Source organism: Vanacampus margaritifer, chromosome 1 (assembly GCF_051991255.1).
Source record: "Vanacampus margaritifer isolate UIUO_Vmar chromosome 1, RoL_Vmar_1.0, whole genome shotgun sequence".
Classification (NCBI taxonomy): Eukaryota; Metazoa; Chordata; class Actinopteri; order Syngnathiformes; family Syngnathidae; genus Vanacampus; species Vanacampus margaritifer.
In genome coordinates, this window is record NC_135432.1 from 27047923 (window position 1) to 27066722 (window position 18800).

General features: G+C 39.3%; 1 protein-coding gene across 2 annotated transcripts in view; it reads right to left on the reverse strand.

The window, feature by feature from the left end:
* Positions 1-1772: 1772 nt before the first annotated feature.
* Positions 1773-18800, reverse strand: part of celsr3 (cadherin, EGF LAG seven-pass G-type receptor 3) — a 76756-nt gene continuing 59728 nt past the window's right edge. For both annotated transcript variants that reach the window (XM_077544089.1, XM_077544096.1), the window contains 15 exons: positions 18558-18735; positions 17881-18048; positions 16532-16658; positions 16149-16355; positions 14195-14369; positions 12619-12731; positions 12429-12508; positions 11926-12052; positions 11733-11852; positions 9547-9644; positions 9046-9137; positions 8709-8882; positions 6144-6338; positions 3915-4956; positions 1773-2380 (listed from right to left, as the gene is read on the reverse strand). In XM_077544089.1, the coding sequence (XP_077400215.1) occupies positions 2353-2380; positions 3915-4956; positions 6144-6338; positions 8709-8882; positions 9046-9137; positions 9547-9644; positions 11733-11852; positions 11926-12052; positions 12429-12508; positions 12619-12731; positions 14195-14369; positions 16149-16355; positions 16532-16658; positions 17881-18048; positions 18558-18735 (2924 nt within the window). In that variant the 3' untranslated portion in view covers positions 1773-2352. The remainder of the gene's footprint in view (positions 2381-3914; positions 4957-6143; positions 6339-8708; positions 8883-9045; positions 9138-9546; positions 9645-11732; positions 11853-11925; positions 12053-12428; positions 12509-12618; positions 12732-14194; positions 14370-16148; positions 16356-16531; positions 16659-17880; positions 18049-18557; positions 18736-18800) is intronic.

Below are 18800 nucleotides of genomic sequence, written 5' to 3' on the forward strand. Positions count from 1 at the left end.
TAAAGTCAGAATGCTGAGAATAAAGTGAGAATCCTACCAACCCTTATTTTTTTTTACACTTCCTTGGCCCTAATCCTCTTCCGTACATCTTCAACCTAATAAAAGCAAATTTCCTGTTTCAACAATAATCCCATGATAATTCGTCTTTTTTTTTTTTCAAACACATGGTACCTTTTGCACTCCAGAGGTTCTTTTGTGTTGACATCTGAGTGTTATTGCTTCCTCCAGCAGGAGTGAGAACGGCAGCAGCTGTTGTGATGAAAGAGAGCTGCAACTCAAAAGCACGTAAAGACACACCTGACATCATCCCCTGTGCGAAGTGGTGCAGCCGCACTGCAGAATTCACCAGGCGGGGAGACTAAAGAGGCCTTCAAACAAAACTGGAGCAAAGACTTCATCACTCTCAACTTGTTGGCAACAGCTGATCGACTTAAACTGAAGTACACTTGTTTACACTAAACATAGTCATTCAAATTTACTGTAGCAGTTAGTAGTGAGTTGATTTCAGGGTAGACGTCCAGCAGGTGTTGAAAACAATATGTTGGAATAATGTTTGAGAGTTCACACTGACTGTTCTTTCACTCTTGTGAGATTCAGAAGAGCCCTGGCTTCCTTCACCTGCTAACCGGCTAAAATTGCATTTCAGTTCTGGAGCCCCCCCCCCCCCCCCACAAAAAAAAGACGAAATGCAATATTTTGATGTGATATGCTAATTTTTTTAAATTGAAAACGGGGAGGCTATGGTTTACAAATAATGTAAGAATATGTTGTCACGTGTCACGAGAAGGCACGCTCAGTTCACATAATAGTTCATTCATTTTCATTTTGTTTTATATATAGTATCTATGTAATAGAAGTATTTTCAATTATAACTGAATTACTGCATTAGTGAAAGACTATGTTCTGATTTGGGCACAATTTTGAGTTACGTCGCTGCCACGGAAACTGAACTCAGTTGTAAACCCTTGTACCGTACTTTGTTATGTTGATGAACTAAGTTGGTGGCGGCCCACAAATGTTGGTCTGTTTTGCACTGAAAATGGATTAAAAACATTTTTTTTTATTAATTCAAAGATAAATTATTTATATGTGAAATCTATATTAGATTACTTTATTAATGAAATACATTTATTCCCACACAATGACAATACTACATCCTAACTGTTATTGCAGTAATCCACAATATTTTTTGGGGGGATAATTTCAAAATAATGTAATCTGTCAAATTAATAACATTGGTTACACAAAGACTTGTTGTGACATTGATTGGTTTTCGCCAATCAGATTTTTGACCTATCCATCTGAAAATACCATGAGATAATTTTAAATTAATATTAAAATAAAATGCAGATTACAATTATTACGTCAAGCGTTTGTGAAATATGATTTGAGCATTTCCCCCATTTTACAGAGGCCATTTAGTCACTTGCTGTCAATTGGGTTTGGTCATTTGTTAGGCAAGCAAGTGGCAGTACAAAGCAAAATGGCTTAGATGGATAAAAAGGGGTAGATCACGTTCCACAAATGCAATATTAATCAGAATACCATGTTTAGACTTTTGGGTGCACAAGGAATATATTATTGTAAAGAAATGTTTGACTTGACTTCCGCTTTAAATGGTTGTGGATGTAACCACATTGAAGAGAGTCAGGCAGGTGTTACTGAGGATACGATGCCGTGCGCACACGGACGCGGTCCAGGCACGGGAGGTAGACAGACGACAAGGTCACATTCATTTAACGGAGGAACTTGGATCACAAAACATCACAATCTCATGACAACTTGTGACGGAGCTTTAATGGTCAAACCCTGAAACCTCGCGTGGCACCCTCAACATAGTCTTCCTCGTTACAATCATCTCGTTCCATTCAAATCTCTTCACTTATAATAATAATAATAATAACGGCCCTCTATTTACACATCAGCCATCGATATGTTGATGGTTTCCCTCCAACTATGTTTTGCGGTCATCAGATGTTATGCCATTTGCAATTACCACGCACACGTGAAGAGAAAAGTTTTTTTTTTCCTGTGAATTAAATACATCTCAGTCGTACCAACGTCACTCACACAGACGTTACAAAAAAAGAAAACCTCACAAGAGACATTTTTGTCTCCAATGAAAAAGATACAAAATGTATAAAAATGTTTTAGTATGTACAGTCTTTTAGATGGATTCTGTCTGCATCGAACTGAGTGTGATATTTTGTAAACAGTTTTTGTCCGCTGGACCATCAAAGTCCGCATCTTCTTATTTTTCCACACAATGTCACCTTGTGTCCAAAGTTGTATTTTAGTCCTGCGATGCCTCGCTGGTTCACCTTATCCTCGGAATGCATAACGGGGCTGTCATCAAGACTGTCCTTCGCTTCTGTTGGCTCTGAGATGGAGACAAGATAAGATTCATTTCAATTGCAAATAATTGTATACAATTTTTTTTTTTGCACTTATGCAGCTCTAAATGAGGAGACGAGGTCATGCATACAATTTGAACAGATAGTCTACCTTAACTCATTCACTGCCATTGACGGTTATAGACGTAAAAAATTCATTTGAACTATTTCTATTAGTTTTACATTTTTTTCCCACTTTTGTTAACAAGAGTATGAAAACCTAGATTTTTTTTATTGTACATTTAGAACAGATATAAAATTTGTGATTAATCGTGAGTTAACTCACGAAGTCATGCAATTAATTACGATTTTAATTTCGCCGACGCTGCTAATCTTGAAGTGTAATTAATCACATGACGTCAATAGTTAACTCACGATTAATCATAGATTTTATATCTGTTCTAAATGTACAATATTTTTTTTTCTAGGTTTTCATACTCTTGTTAACAAAAGTGGAAAAAAAATATGAATTTTTGACGTCAATAGCCGTCAATGGTAGTGAATGAGTTAAAAATGAGCAATGAATACTGAATGATGCTGAAGCCACACAGATATACTAGATTTTCTATAAAATAAACAAATCGAATATAATGCTTAAACTTAAATTTCAAATAATCACCAATTTATTTACAGCATATCCTCATTAGAGTGACCCGGATGAGAGGACAGAGAGGTCACAGGGCACATAAACAAATGAGCAGTCACACTCACATTCACACCAATGGACAATTTACAGTCTTCAAGAAACTTAACATACATGTGTGGAATATGGGAGGTTGCTGGAGAACCCAGAGAAAACCCACGCAAATACGAGGAAAAATTGCAAACTCCATACAGGAAGGCCGGAGGTGAGATCCGAATCCCAAACCTCGAGGCTAACAACTCGGCCATTGTGCTGCCATGCACATGATGAAAGTGACATCATCGACCAGCGCAGGCCCCCCGAGACGATCTGGCAGCCCAAGTACATCTGGTACCAACACCGGTTGATGCAACTTTAACGTCATTATAAATATTTTGAAAAGATCAGAAAACAACCATCCTGGAAGGTATGATAGCAATTTTTGAAGGTTTAAATAAAAAGAGCACAAGATACAATTTGCTCCCTTCACTTGAGATAGAATTACCAGCTCTGCTGATTTCATGTCAGGGGGTTAGCTCAAGTTTGAAAACAGCGATCTACTTTACATCATGCACAAGTGGACAACTTCACGCAGTTCCTTTGAAATATATTTATAAATATGTGTGCATGCTGATTTCCTGCATCTGTGCACAATTTAAAGTAAATAAGGGGAGCCGCTTCGATTGTCCTAGAGTCGGCTGCATTCCTTGCACTCACTTCTACCCGTGCCAGTCTAGGAAAATAATAAAAGAAAGAAAACCCCACTAATGAGCGCAGGTAGACTGCGCTTTGTGCTAAACTTGTACTGTGCACTAAAAAAAAAAAAATGTGTGTGCAATTATAATAAGATGCCATTTACTTGATAAAAGGACATGTGGACAAACGAAGAGGACACTTACTCCGAATCAGGTGACACTTCAGATATACTGTGGGAGGTGGCAGACTGCGGCAGGGAAGGGGCGGGGCAGTGGGCCGAGCCGTTGGGCCCAGAGTTGGAGGCAGTGTTTGGAGGAGTGAGGACAGATGGGTTGAAGGATGCAAGGATGGAGGAGAGAATATCCAGGTGTTCACTAGAAGGTTGTCTCCCCAGAGGGTTCATACCCGTGCCGGATGCGGCCGTCTGACCGGGGTACCTACATGCAGAGTCCAGGCGTCCTCGGGCGTGCGCCGTTGAGGGGAAGTGATCTTGCTGGGGCTCTTCTGAGATGGGCGGAGGCGGGGAGGACGGCGGAGGCTGGTCGGGGTGCGCGGGCTGGCGGGGCGGCAGGGAGCGCAGCCACTCCCGACAGGGTTGGGACTGCGCTCCCACTCCGTTGGCCTCCAGCTGCTCCCTCGACTTACTGCTCATCAGGGCACCTGCCAGGTGCTCCCGGGATGAAGCCTGTCGCCGAGTTTGCATGTTCAACTGCGATCGGGACCCGCTCAGGGTTCCCTCCATGCCGCCTCCCATAGCGCCCCCATTTCCCCTCAAGTCCTCTCGCGAGGCGTGGATAGTGCCAGAGTGATGGTTGTCCAGTCTGTCCCTGGAGGAGGTCAGGTTCTCCCTGGATGACGACACTCGCTGGTGATCCAGCCCCAAGCCCTGCTGGCCCAGTTCTCTCCTCCTGGGTAAGAGGTCCAGATTGTCCCTGGATCCCCGAGAGTCCAGCCGGTCCCTCGAGCCCCCGACGGTTTGCCTCCCGAGAGGATCCCGAGACAGCTGCCTCCGGGCCAGCGAGTCCAGATGCTCCCTGGATGAGTAGCGGGAACCTGGCTGCGAGAGGGAGCCCGTACCCCCTCCCGCACCGGCTGAGGCTGAGTACATGCGGCCGTAGGAGGCCGCAGGAACACCTCGGTGGCCCAGGGTCGAGGTGCGGTACCAGTTGAGCTCACTGGCACCCCGGCCCACTGTAGAAAGGCCTTGGAGGGCGGGGGGACAGCCAAGACGATTCTTGAGGATACCTACATCAAAACATGACACAAAAGGTAGAAAAGATCAGGAGGCAGCAGAGCCATGAGAACAGAAGGGAAGCAAAGATAGAAAAGAGGAAAGAAACTTTTGTAACACATTTTTTCTTAGCAATGTTAACATTTCATGAATCACCGCATTGGGTTTTTGTAATACACCCTGAGGCACTCCCAAATGAAGTTCTAACTTAAAAGGAAATGGGTGAACATTGGAGATTCGCTTTCCTCATCGTGTGTTGAAAGGAATTGTCTCGGTCACGTGACATCGTCACACAAGTAAATATGATGCAAAACTGCGTCGGCCGGGTGCAAGGACAGGGGCTTCCATGCTGTTTGACAGTTTCTTACACAGTGTGTGAGTCATTGTGTATATACTGTACAACAGAGCTGTCAAACAATTACATTTTTTAATCAGATTAATCACATCTTAGATTTTTTTATTAATATCTATTAATCGCTTAATTAAAAAAGCTTTTCCCCCCGCCAAATTAAAAGAGCACTTGTTATGAGTTAATTTTTTCGACATTTAACGTTATGAGGACGTCTTCAAAAAATTCTATCCACTGCACATGTTCACCCTCCCCTTTTTCTAATTAATTATAATTTAAAATGGAAAAAAATTATCCCAATAGTTCGGCATGAACAAATATATTGAATGTCATGCATAAACATTTTAATCATGTTTATTTCTCAAACACAATCTGCGCTACCGTTAACGTAACCATTCACTGTCAACTAAAGCATCAACTGCGGTCAAAATTAATAGTGTGATTAATCTGTGTTAATACATGATTAATGCGATAATTTTGTGATTAATTCATTAGTTAACGCTTTAACTTTGACAGCACTAATATACACATTTGAAGACATTAACTATACAGTCAATTTTAACAGTACTTAATTGTATTAGAGTTAGTTTAGCAGCGACTAGCCCCGTAAAAAGCACAACTAAGTAAATTTGTGAATAGCTAACTGTGACTAAGTGGAGTGTGGCTTTATTTCACTGGTTGCCAGCCAATCTGGGCATTTTACACTTTTTTTTTTTTTTTTTTTAAACAAATGTCTAAAATGATATTGATAATTACCTAGGCTGTTTATTTTGTGCAGCTGTGTCATGAGCCTGACATCGGGCTGGGGTCTTCTTACACATTTGATGAGCGGAACGGTGTCTGCGAACTCACCCTTGCGGTGCCTGTGCGGCTGCGTGAGGCCGCTCTCGTCCCCGCTGGTGAGCGCTGCGTCGGCTTGGTTGTTGTTGGCTGCGTCCTTGCTGTAATCGACCCCGAGTGGGCGCTCGGAGCCCCACTTTTGCAGGGTGTGCTTCTCGCATCCCTCCAGCGCGGGCCAATAGGACAGGAGGTCGTTGCCGTCCAGATCTGTCACACACCACAAAAGACCAGTCAGGATTTGCTTACATTATCGAAACAACACAGATTTCACATAATTACCAAGAGAAGTAAAACAGGGGAAATTAAAAGTGTTTAATGGTCAGAAACACAATGAGGGTTCCTAATCATACACCTTCTGTCAAGTCAACATTTAGCACTTTAAAAGCACTTTCAGGATCAAATGTAATCCTTTTCTATTTACGTTTACATATGTTGCATTTTACTATTTAACTTTATCATAGTGAAAGAGATGGTATATACAAACTTAATCATTGTAGGGCAAGAAGAAATGAAAGACATATACACAACATGTACAAGTATATGCACATATGATTTAAACAAACCAGCAGTATGTTCAATAAGGTATTTATTTTTTACTTGACTTTTCAAACCTCGAAAACGCAACTCACGGGAAACCCAACAATGATATTAAAGCTTAAAACACCATTCCACTGATGAACATATACCGCCTAAATACATGCTTTTAAAATGAAATGTCACAATTTGTGTATTGACGAAGAAAAGTATTTAATGTTTATGTTCTTTGTCACAGTTGTGGTTGTCCATAATTTATATTCCTTCTGTGGTCTTCGAATGGTATCCATTCACTGTCTTTCCTAAATCAATGGAAGCTTTCATGTTATGTCAATCGTCAAGATCTTTTCAAAGAATTGACCTTTCAGTAAAAAGCTGCGTCCGTCAACGATGTTGTGGTCTTTCTCATTGATGAATTGATTGAAATTCTCCTGGATCCATGTTGTCCTGCATGTTGCGCTCTTCTATACAGTTGACGGCTTCTGGTCTACAGAACCCAGTTGGCTTATTAGGCTTAACATTGATTTACTCTATAAATGAGTGCTTTTCTTTTTTCTGCGGCCTTTTCTCATTCCTCACATTTGTAGAAAGCTTGTTTTAAATATTTCCATTGTATGTCCTTTAAGTGTATATTGGCAAATGCAAAAATAAATGTAAGACACAGATTCACGAATACTTTTCTTTTTTGGTTCAATTATTTCTGAATGGTTGTTTCTATCATGCTCATACATTATGTTTTGTCTTTATCATTAATGTTTTACGAATTCACTGGACTTTTCTGATACAGTATTCCTATTTTTGAGATTTTTATGATGGCATCTTCCTTTCAGAGAAGATATACTATATTTTAGCTGCAAGAAATAGTGGCTACAAATAAAAAGAAAGGAAATGTTATGGTTTGGGTCTAGTTAGGTTTGTTGTTTTGTCATGATCTGTGTTTTATTTGGTTTGGTTTGGTCTTAGTTGTCATGTGTCCCTGTTGTCATTGTGTTCATCATCCAGGTCCCCTTGTCTTCCAATCAGCACCCTCTGCCCCTTGTGTCATTGTCTCAATATAGTTTGCTCCTATTTAGGCCCCATCCACACGAAAGCCAGTTTCAATGTATCCTCACAAATTTCTTACCGTTTAGGCGGTTCGTCCACACGATGGCGCGGTTTCGGAGCTTGAAACCAATCACTTCTGAAACCGGGCTCCAGAGTGGAAAGATTTCAAAACGTGCCGCGTACGCGTCCGTCTGGGCACCATATGAAGTTCAATGACGACGCATTGTCAGCAGATTGATGACGTATGCGCCAATTCTCGTCTGTCAACAACAATGGCGGATAGCCGTGTCGTAGTCGTTTTGCGCAGCCTCCTTAGCTTGCTTATGCTTTTGCAGCAAAATATTTTGCTTCTCTATTCCCACGTTCAACGGTGTTGTACTTGAATCACCCGCCATTGTCACTTCTCCTGTGTTTGTCTTTTTCATGTTGTTTTGATACATGCAAAGCCATGTTTGTTCTGTAGATTGCAATAAAGTGTTTTTTTTGGTGTTTTTTTTACGTGTCCGTCCCCTTCGCTGATTCTTCTTCTATGCTTTCAGTTAACTCCCTGTGGCAACAGCGCCACTCCAGACTTGGCATATACATTACAGCCGTTAAACGTCCTCTGCGTCTTATTTTGGACGCACGCAAGTCTTGAATTGCTTCTATGTGTACGAGATTTGTTTGAGGAACGAAGCCGGCTTTGCTTCCGTCTGGACGGGGCCTTTGTTGGATCATTTGTTTGCGTTTCTGAGTCTGCCATTCATCCTGTCCTTGCCTTGATTAGTCTAGTGAGTTTTTTTGTGACTTTGTTTCTGATTTTTGGTCTTTTGGTTAACAGTAGTTTTTCCACATCCCTTGTTTGCCTCTTGGTTTGTTCTTTGGGAAATAAAATCCCTTTTTTGTTCCAATCTCCTGAAAGCCTGCCTCGCCTCCCTGTTTCCTGCATTTGGGTCCTCCACCCCACACACACCGTAACAGGAAAATGATTATTACTGTACGTATTAGACAATTGTCTACCTTTGGTACCATTATGGGTTGGCTCAGTGAGCAGGCGCTCGCCGTGATTAGAGCGCTTGAAACGTCGCTGGATGCGCCCGCGTAGACGGACATTGTCCTCGCTCTCAGATGATGGGATGGACAGACTGCGCTCTTCCTCCATGGAGAGGTCGGAATCGGAGTCGGAATCCTCACCTTTTAGGGAGGTGGGAGAGAGAAAATGGTTAGCTTCCAAAGTAATCGTAACTTCCAGTTTTGTAGCAAAAACGAATGTTCAAACCTGGTGCATGTGTGTTTCTGTACTTGATAAATGGAATTTGCTGACCTATACTTATTGAAGCGCTTTCGGGTTGTTTACCTCCATCTCTGTGGAACATGGCGACGTCCAGGTCTGTTGCCCCGGTTTGAACAATGCTTTGTTCAAGAGTTTGACGTGCTAAAAGATTCTCTCTAAAAGGCAAACAGGGAGAGGAGTGACAACACACTTAGAGATGCATGTACTGCATGTTTACTCATGCTGACTAATAGAGGACATACGCACAGATACAGCATGTCATTTACAAACGAGGAGACAAGCAGCGAGCCACAAAGAAAAAGTCACTCCCGGCAACATTAGCGTTGCTCTACATTCGCTACAGTACACTGTTTTATCCGACGTGTATTCTCTTTACCCCACTGACCCACAAAACAGACAACGGGCTTTTAATGGCTGGAGTTACAGTACCCCCTGAAGCAACACTGCCCCATATCCAGTGGCACAAGGAACCAGTGCTAGTTCCTCCTAACTGATTGATGTCTCATCTTTTTTGGGATGTATTTCTGTATGTACACCACATGATGTATTTATGTGCTCTTATACCTGGCGGAGCTGACAGAGGAAATGGTGGATGCTCCCAAGGTGATGCGATGCAGCCCACTCTGCTCAAGCAGTGAAGCATTGTGATAGGGATTCTGTGCCTGTCAAAAACACACAAACGTATCAAGTTAAATTTAAAAAGCTTTTGCAATTAAAACATTAATAGTTAATATACTGTATGTCAAGTGAATAACACTGTTTTTATTCTAGAAATTATTTTAAAAATTATTGTTGTCAAGTAAAGTCTAGAAAGACTGTCTTTATTTCATTTTGTTCTTTATTTAAAAAAGTGGCAAATTTGTTAAGTGAAATTGTGGAAAAGACAAATTATTTGTTTGAATTAAACTTATTATGATAACTCTAAAAGGTTGCTGTCTTTATTTCATTGTTATTAAAAACAAACGTTGTTCTTAAATGTCACTGTTAAAAAAACACTTTCCAATTAAGTGGCTAAAGTGGGTGTCATTTTTATGTTAAGCAGGGTGGTATTAAAAAGTAACTTTTAATATAACTTTAAAAGCAAGTAATCAGCTAAGTAACTAAGTTACTTTTTAAAGCAAGTAATCAGTAAAGTAACTCAGTTCCTTTTACAAGTTAACTAAACTGGGCTACAATTCATGATACCATGCCAAGGAGGCTTCACCTGCGTGAAGTGAAAATACTCTATGAGCAGTTGTATTGTAGCAATAACAGAAAATAACATTTAACAGAAGATTTTCAACAAAATTTGAAACACAATTGGGATGCCATTTAGATGTAAGATGTGAATCCACATTAATCAGGATGAAACTACCTCCTATTTGTACTTACATTTTAACAAATCCCTTTTCAGTTATCACTTCTATGGGACTAAAAGAGCTTTGACAGATGAATCTTGACATGACCTCAGCTATCTATACAGTATGTTTTTCATTCATATTTAATAAGCCAGAGCGCTAGCAGATCATTTATAATGCACATATACTGTTGGACAGAGCAGCGCTTCAAACGCGGTCAGTTTTGTGCATCCAATAATAGCTCGTGAGAGCTACTGTACAGTCGTTTCAAATGTGACAGTGCGAGTTGCGGCGGAAATGGAGGTTAAAAGGTTGGATGAACTACATCGTCACTACAATGCAAGATGGGCCCTATATTATTTTATTTGGGTCAAAACAGAATCCCGGAGGCATAAGGAGAGCGAGAGGACGGAAGATGGATGGAAGAATTGATGGAGGGAATTAGCACAGTAAAGTCAATGCAGCTGATGAGATTAGCCTACACAGATATTATATTAGTATATAACCTCATTGGGCGCATCATCTGGTATAATTGCATCATCTAATAATAATATAAGAATTGTACTGGAAACCCTGTCTTTACAAAGATAATGCTCAGTTTTCTTCATTTGGTATTCATTTAAAAGTTATTGTTATAGTGGTTGCCATTCACAATAGTGTTTCTAAAATGTTGACTTCCTTATGAAGCTAAGTAATTCGACCAAAATATTAACTCATTAACTGCCATTGAAAAATTCATTTTAACCATTTCTATTAGTTTAAAAGTGTTCCCACTTTTCTTAACAAGAGTATGAAAACCTAGATGTTTTTTATTGTATTAGAATAGATATAAAATTTGTGATTAATCATGAGTTAACTAGTGAAGTCATGCGATTAATTACAATTAAATATGGTAATCGCCTGATGCCCCTAATTTTTAATAATATTTTCTTAAAAAGAAAAAAGATTATTAAAAATTTGAAAAAAATAATTACAATTATTTTATTTTATTAAAAAAAGAAAAAGAAAATATTATTAAAAATTAGAGGTGTCAGGTGATAATTTTTTTTAATTGTAATTAATTGCATGACTTCACTAGTTAACTCACGATTAATCACAAATTTTATATCTATTCTAAAAGTCCAAACAAATTTTTTTTCCTAGGTTTTCATACTCTTGTTAACAAAAGTGGGAAAAAATGTTAAACTAATAGAAATAGTTCAAATTAATTTATGACGTCTATAGCTGACAATGGCAGAGAATGAGTTAAGAAACCCTTCCAATATGATGTAGTGCAATTTTGTACCAAATTACAACCACAATATGAAGCTCATCTTATTGTTCAGGAAATAATTTACAAGAGAGATTAGGTATAGAAACATTTTCTTTAAACCCACACCTCTCATCATGCAGTCCTGTGTGTGTGTAACTCACAGCATTCGATGTCGGTCTTGGCGGCTCTTCTCCAGGACTTTTCTTCCCTAAACAGGCCACTCTCCAAGCCTCCTTCACCTCAGAGTTGAACACGGTGAAAACCAGCAACACTGACAGACCCTAAAAACGCAACCAGTCTAAGCAACGGTCTGACACGGGATCCCAGTTTGCTGATCATGCAAAATGCTCATACCTGCACTATACAGAGGACATCAAATATATAGTAGAAAGCCACGATGCTGTTGTTCACAGCCATTAAACCACACAGCCAGGTAGAGGTGGCCACCATCAACAGCAGGAAGGCGTTGCGGATGGTTGCACTGGAAAAGGAAAATGGCTGAGATATTACATGCAATGCAACAAGAAAGGAATCGGAGCTGTAATGGAGCAATACAAGAGCTAATTTGATAGATATTGATTGAGCTGAAACACACACAAAAAAAGTTCATTTAATTAATTGATTGATTGAAATAATAATATAAATAATATTACATACATTTGTGCAATAGGTGCATTTGATGGGGCCCTAAGAGTTACAGACTGACTGAATATAAATGTGGTTCAAGTACAGCGTGGTCCTGAGTGTCACAACTATGGTGCCATGCTCAGAAATTTGGTAAGAAAAGAATGTAAAAATGCAATAAAAAAATACAATATAATACATGATAATGTGATAGTGTATGAAATAGTACACACATGACAGGAAGCTTCTTGGTCTCCTTCTGAGATGTGTTACAAGACATCTTGGCGACAATCATGAAAATACCTCCATTCATCTGGACAGAGGGACAGGAAGGCACATGGAGTCACATATATGCATATATATATATATATATATACTGTATATATCAGGAAAACAAGAAGACATAAGTGAAAAGAAAGTTACCAGTAGGACAATGGCTATTGGACCCGCAAAACTCCAGATGAGCTTGTCGTAGATGGAGATCCAACAGAAGTCTGGGTTCCCATAACCTTCTGGATCTAAGCCCACAGCCAGACCTTCCATAAAGACACACACAAGTAGAAACCGGCACCTATTAATGAGTTTAGAAATAACAACCCCCCATTACCTATTCAGTAGCACATATTTCTAGTAGTCATAAATTGCTTCAGCTATGCATATATACTGAAACATTTCACGTACTGTATGTCATAATGTTTATTACTGTTACGTTTGAAGTGAACTCCACCACACTAAAAAAAATATAAGGAGAAGTCTTTCTGATTTGTTGATATGCATCATTTTCCCATGAGCGGGGCACATCATTTCACATTTCATTAAATTATGCATGCAATGAATGTAATTCAATTAGTTCTGAGGAGGATGAGTGCTGGCAAACTAATGAACAGAAGTGGTATTAACACCAGCATGTTGATTTTCTGAGGACAGTAAGAAGATAATTGAAACTCATACAATAACAATGGTGATGTAGACATACGGAGCTTTTTAGAAATATATATCATCAAAAAACACCATTGTTTTATTAGCATCACTTAATTTTTGGTGCACTCGCAGCTTGGTTTTTGGGTTGGAGTTTTTCATGGTCATGGCTAGAAGAAACTTTACATACTGCAAGGAGATGTGTGTTGTATAAGAACAGTGCTCAACATATAAAATGAGTACACCTATACAACACATTCTTTCGATAAAGAGTTTATTTTCAAGTCATTCATTTCCTATGGTATACTAGACTGCAATATACTCCTGCAGAATTGGACCATTTATTGCAAATTTGAGTTTGTCAATGAGTACACAAGCATGTTTATAATTTTCTAATACATTTTTAAATCCCTGCATTCTGAAAATTGTCCTTGCATTCATTAAGGAATTGGTAACTTTTCAAAATGGATGTATTATGTTTTTGTTGAATCTTGCATGTCTGTATGTGTATATATATATATATGTGTGTATGTGTATACCAGTCCATGCAGGATGTGTCATAGAGAAAATCTTCCTTGTGAGTATGTGCCCATTTCGGGTTTCATCTTACTACTGCTGAGATAAAAAAGTCAGGGAAACACATTCCTCCCAAATGCCAATAGGACACCTTATCTACACAGACAGCTGTGTGCACGTGTAGGATATTGGCAGTGTATTGACACTGATGTCTGACAGGTGTGAGCTTGCGATTTGTCTGTCAGCATGTGGATGCAGAGCAATGTTACAGCACACTAAAACCATTCGATAGCACCGTTTTTTTCTGACTTACATTTTTTTTTTTGGTTAATGCAAAGAATGGAGACAATTGCTGTGAGCTATCCAAGAAATATAATTAGTGAAAACAGTATTTTTTGTTGTCCATTATGATGTATTTTTAGAATGACTCACCAATGATTATAACTTTGCCTTTGCAAGAAAACAAGTAAAAAAAAAACACATAGACAAAGACTACAAGTGCCTTTTCTGATTCATAGGAGAATGAAAGAACATATTTATATAATTCTGGAACTGTAAGCATTACCGGTAATAATGGCTGGCACGCCCCAGCCGATGGCGTAGTAGAACCTCATGGCGCCGAAGTTGATGTTGCGTTGCTCAGTCTGCATGCGGTAGATGTGAAGGCCCTCCACAAACATCCAGGCGAACGTGGACATGAAGAAGTAATGCATGAGGATGGCCACCACCGTGCACAGGAACTGCAAGAAAACATGGACAGGAGCAAAGAGGGTGACTCCGAAGCAAGGTCGAGACAGATGGCTTAAAGTTAAAAAATAAATGAATAAATAAATAAAACACTAAGTGAAGAACAAGTAGATAAGAGTAAAGAGAACAATGAACAGTGGTGTGCGTAATCTTTTTAATGGGTCTTGGAAAGTGGCCAGCAACACGCCACTAGATTGAGGCGAGAGGCATCAATCATTTTATGGCCAATTCCACTAAACCACAGCGTTTGCAACTCATTGATTTTGTAATGCTTTGTAGAAAAGGGGGAAATTAGACTAGTCTTTTTCTGACACAAACACGTAGGAATTATTCCCAAAATATTAGGCCTCACATTCTGGATAAACCTATGTAATTATCTTCTTTTTTTTTATGTTGAACTAGACTGTACATTGAACAACGCAAAAGCTAAACTTGCATTTAAATGTACAATCTGAATTGAAGTGGTCAGTCTCAATGTGTATTGTTTGTTTATTAAGATGCAAGGGATGCTATTCAAAGATAAGAGACATTGGCTGCGAAGTGTCATATTAAACGTAAAAAGAATAACTACACCTAGAACATAATAGTATGTGTTGTCAAGATTATATACCCAGATGGTTAATTGTGCATCAACATACTTAGAAACACACACAGGATGAACTTAACAGTAGAAGTGAGAGAAATAGCATATATAGCAAAATGGCTATGAGCACTAACATGCTCTGCTAAGCATGATGCACAAAATACATTAATAGCGAGAGAGTAGTTCAGCTGGAGGTAACCATACACAATGTACAGTCGACTGTGTAAGGGTGTGCTTTAATTAATGAGATTTCATGCTGACTGAGCACATATGTGCAGCGTTTCCTCTGTAAGAAAGCAAGACATACCTCGCCACACACAAATGCATCGATGAGATTAATAAAATGACACGAGAAGTAGCCAGAAGGGAAAATGGAGGCACAGCACAGCACAGCACAGCACAGCACACATGGTGCTGGGTCTAAGAAAGCATGTGGAATTTACCATCAAACAGAAAAAACAATAATACTGTATGTTATAAAAGTTTTAGAGCTGTAGGATTTAGGCTGTGAGTGATACTGTAATCGTGTTTTTGCAAGAATATACAAACATTATAGAAGAAGTATAGTATAAAAATACTGGACCAATGAAAGCAGTGTAACATTCATTGTTTTCATTTTTAATAGGCTATTGATCAAAAACTTAAAAACTTAATGGTTGTTTCGTTATTTGACGTGCTAAATTTAACACAAAAAGAAAGCTTTTTTTCATAATTCAATTTTAGGTTCTGGTCAAAATGTGAAATCGGAAAACAGGTCACAGGACTGAATTTAAATGAAATATTTAATTTGTGGTCTTTACGTAACCTAGACGTTTGGTGAGAAGGAATGATACATGGATTTAATAACTTTCCGAGTGATTTCAGCAAGTGCCACTTGTCATGCATGCTAGCACTGTGTACATTACTTGATGCTTGGATTGGCCCCTAGTGGATGTGACAGACACACCATTTGCCAGCATTTTTTTCTTCAGTCTATTTTTCAGCCGGATTTGTGAAACAAACCATCTGGCAAGTCAACTTATAGGAATGATGCCAAAGTTGACAAGTATTACAACGCAGATGCAAAAAACACAAACTGAAATGTCTCCACATACGTATTTTACATTTGGTGCCTGCAAGTGTTGGTTAAAAAGGCATTGCACGGGAAGGTGATCTAAAAAGAATAGAAAAGAAAAACTCAAGTACCAACCTGTTGTTCAGTCTGATTGACACCCAGCAGAAACACGAGCTCAGACAAAAACATGGCCGCCGCCGTATTGCAATGGATGCTCCTGGTGTTGGACTTGAGGCCTCGGAGGCAGGACAGCACCAGGACGCTGAGGAGCAGAGCCAGCATGGACAGCACCAGAGAGGAGTAGGTGATAAGTGCAAGCGTCTCCAAATCACCCTCCAACTGCTGCTTGTGGAAGGAAGAAGAGAAGAAGAAGGCAATGTGGCCCATCTTATCTTTGTACAGTATTTGCTTTAGTTTTTCATTCAAAACAATGGCCAGAAGCCTTTAAGTGTTGCTTCCAAGCTTATTGCATACCACTCCACCACCATCTGACTGAGTACTGTGTACGTATGACAAACCTCTCTTTGCGAACTGTCCATCAGCACTCCGAAGGTGCCCAGCCTTTGACACTGACAGCGGACATGTGATGTGTTCCTGTACACCACCATACAGTCCCTCACTGTCCAACAGCCTCCAATCTCACACCTACAACCAAACACATCCGCATTAGCTAATACATTATTATCTCAATAAATCAAGAAGCTAAACATTATATCATGAATATTATCTTTCTTGTTTGTCTAGGAGGCATGAATCTAGTGTCCTAGTGCATCAGGTCCTTTCTGAATACTGTACAGGTATTTTTTTTATATAGCACAGTATATATATATATATTTATATATATATATTTCATTTATTCTAAATGTTTTTTCGTTTATACAAATTTTTTTTTCCATTTATTATACAGGCTGTAAAGGCCGTAAAACACCTCACCACGCAATTTATACATGCACTTTCCTCCGATAGGCGTGAACATTTTCTCACATGCTGTATCTCTTATTTAAATACAGTAGGCCTGTACACTCTAAAAACATTTGGGTCAAAAGTAACCCAATTATAGATTTAAAAAAAAAGAAGGACCGATCCACTTTATGGGTCAATTGGACCAAACTTTAAGGGTTGTTTTATACAAAATGACCCAATGTTTTTGACCCAAGTAAAGGATCTGACCAATATTTATGACTTGTTTTACACTGACAGACCCATTTCTTGACTCAAAGTTGGGTCAAATCAACCCAAGTAGAGAATAGGTTTATTTTTGACCCAGTGTGTGTACACAATAAAATAGAATTAAACTAATATCCAAAACATTTATTTGAGAAACAAAAATATAACGGTGATCCATCCATTTTTTTCCAGGCTGTTATGTTTTCCTATTTTTTTTAAAACAATAATTAAAAAACACACACACTCACAAAATCAACAACATCTGTTAGAAATGAGATGACACTCTTAATTTTAATGATGAAGATACGAGGCTTAGAAATCCATTTTGACCGGGAGCGCATTGCTGCGTGGCCAGACTGCCCGTGAGCCAAGGAGCTGTGGCGGATGGCGCGCTGAACCGTCAACTGGCACTTATAGAGCTCGAGGCGGACAATTTTAATTTTAATAATGAAGATAAGAGGCGCTGGACACGTAAATCCAACCAGTTTATATATAAATACGAAATCGGCAAAAGATAAATAAATAAATAAATGTGGTAAATGCTGTGGTACACTTTTTTTTTTGCCTCATCCACAAATGGCACATCTGTCTGTTCTAAAAGTCAGTGGCCCTTGAGCACGAAACCCACCACTGCGCTAAAGGTTAAAGACAGAATATATGAATGAACAGAACTGCACAGATAACATAATTCCGAACTTACTGGCTGCTGTGGTTCCACTGCACACATAGCGGCTTGCTACGATTGGCTGTTTCCAGTAGTTTAAACTCCAGTAGGATGGGCTGGTCCAAATGTCCGCCCACAAAAGTTTGATTGGTGTAGACAGAGATGGTGACGACTGGGGAGTTCATGACTGGGTGTCTGGGAAGTCTGGAAACGAGAGAGTGTAGGGTTAATTATGAGCCTCATTAAGTTAGCACATCTTTTACTGTAACATCTTTAAAGGTTTTTACTGTATTGTTTTGATAAATGATTAATAATATGTAAATAAATAATAAAACGTCCTTAGTTACACTACCATACGGTAGATAGGCCAAGACTACAAAGGCATTTCCCATAATGCGCCAAGATCATCTTTCTCCTTTATCCTTAAACTTCATATGCCAATTATGTAACTTACTAGGTTCTCTCTGCACTCTGCAGTAGATGTTCCTGCTTATTGAACTTCAGACAAAACAACACAACTAAACTTGTGACTATTAGTGTTGCATTTGACTACTGTGGTTTAGTTAACAGGTCAAAAAAATGACATTGAAAAATAGACCTGAAAGATCCATTTAAAAGTGGTCTTACGAGATTTTGAAGTTGAGCATTTCAGGCCGGTTCATTAGCCATAACCAAAAAGTCCACAAAAGACTGTGAAACTTGACGATTCTCACCTCACTCCGCGTCTGTCCGTATGATATTTGGGAGGGAGCGCTCCGCCCAGACTTCGATAGATGAGCAAAATGACGATGGTGATGGAAGGTTCAACTGTGCGCCGTGCTGCGGTGTACTCGGTCTGATTGGCTAAGGAGGAGCTGCCTGGCGCTTGAACAGTGTTAGGTGGAGGGACAACTGAGAGGGAAAACTCTGTGTTAATATTTTCTCTTTGTCAGGAACGTTCGCGTTTTAATCATTAC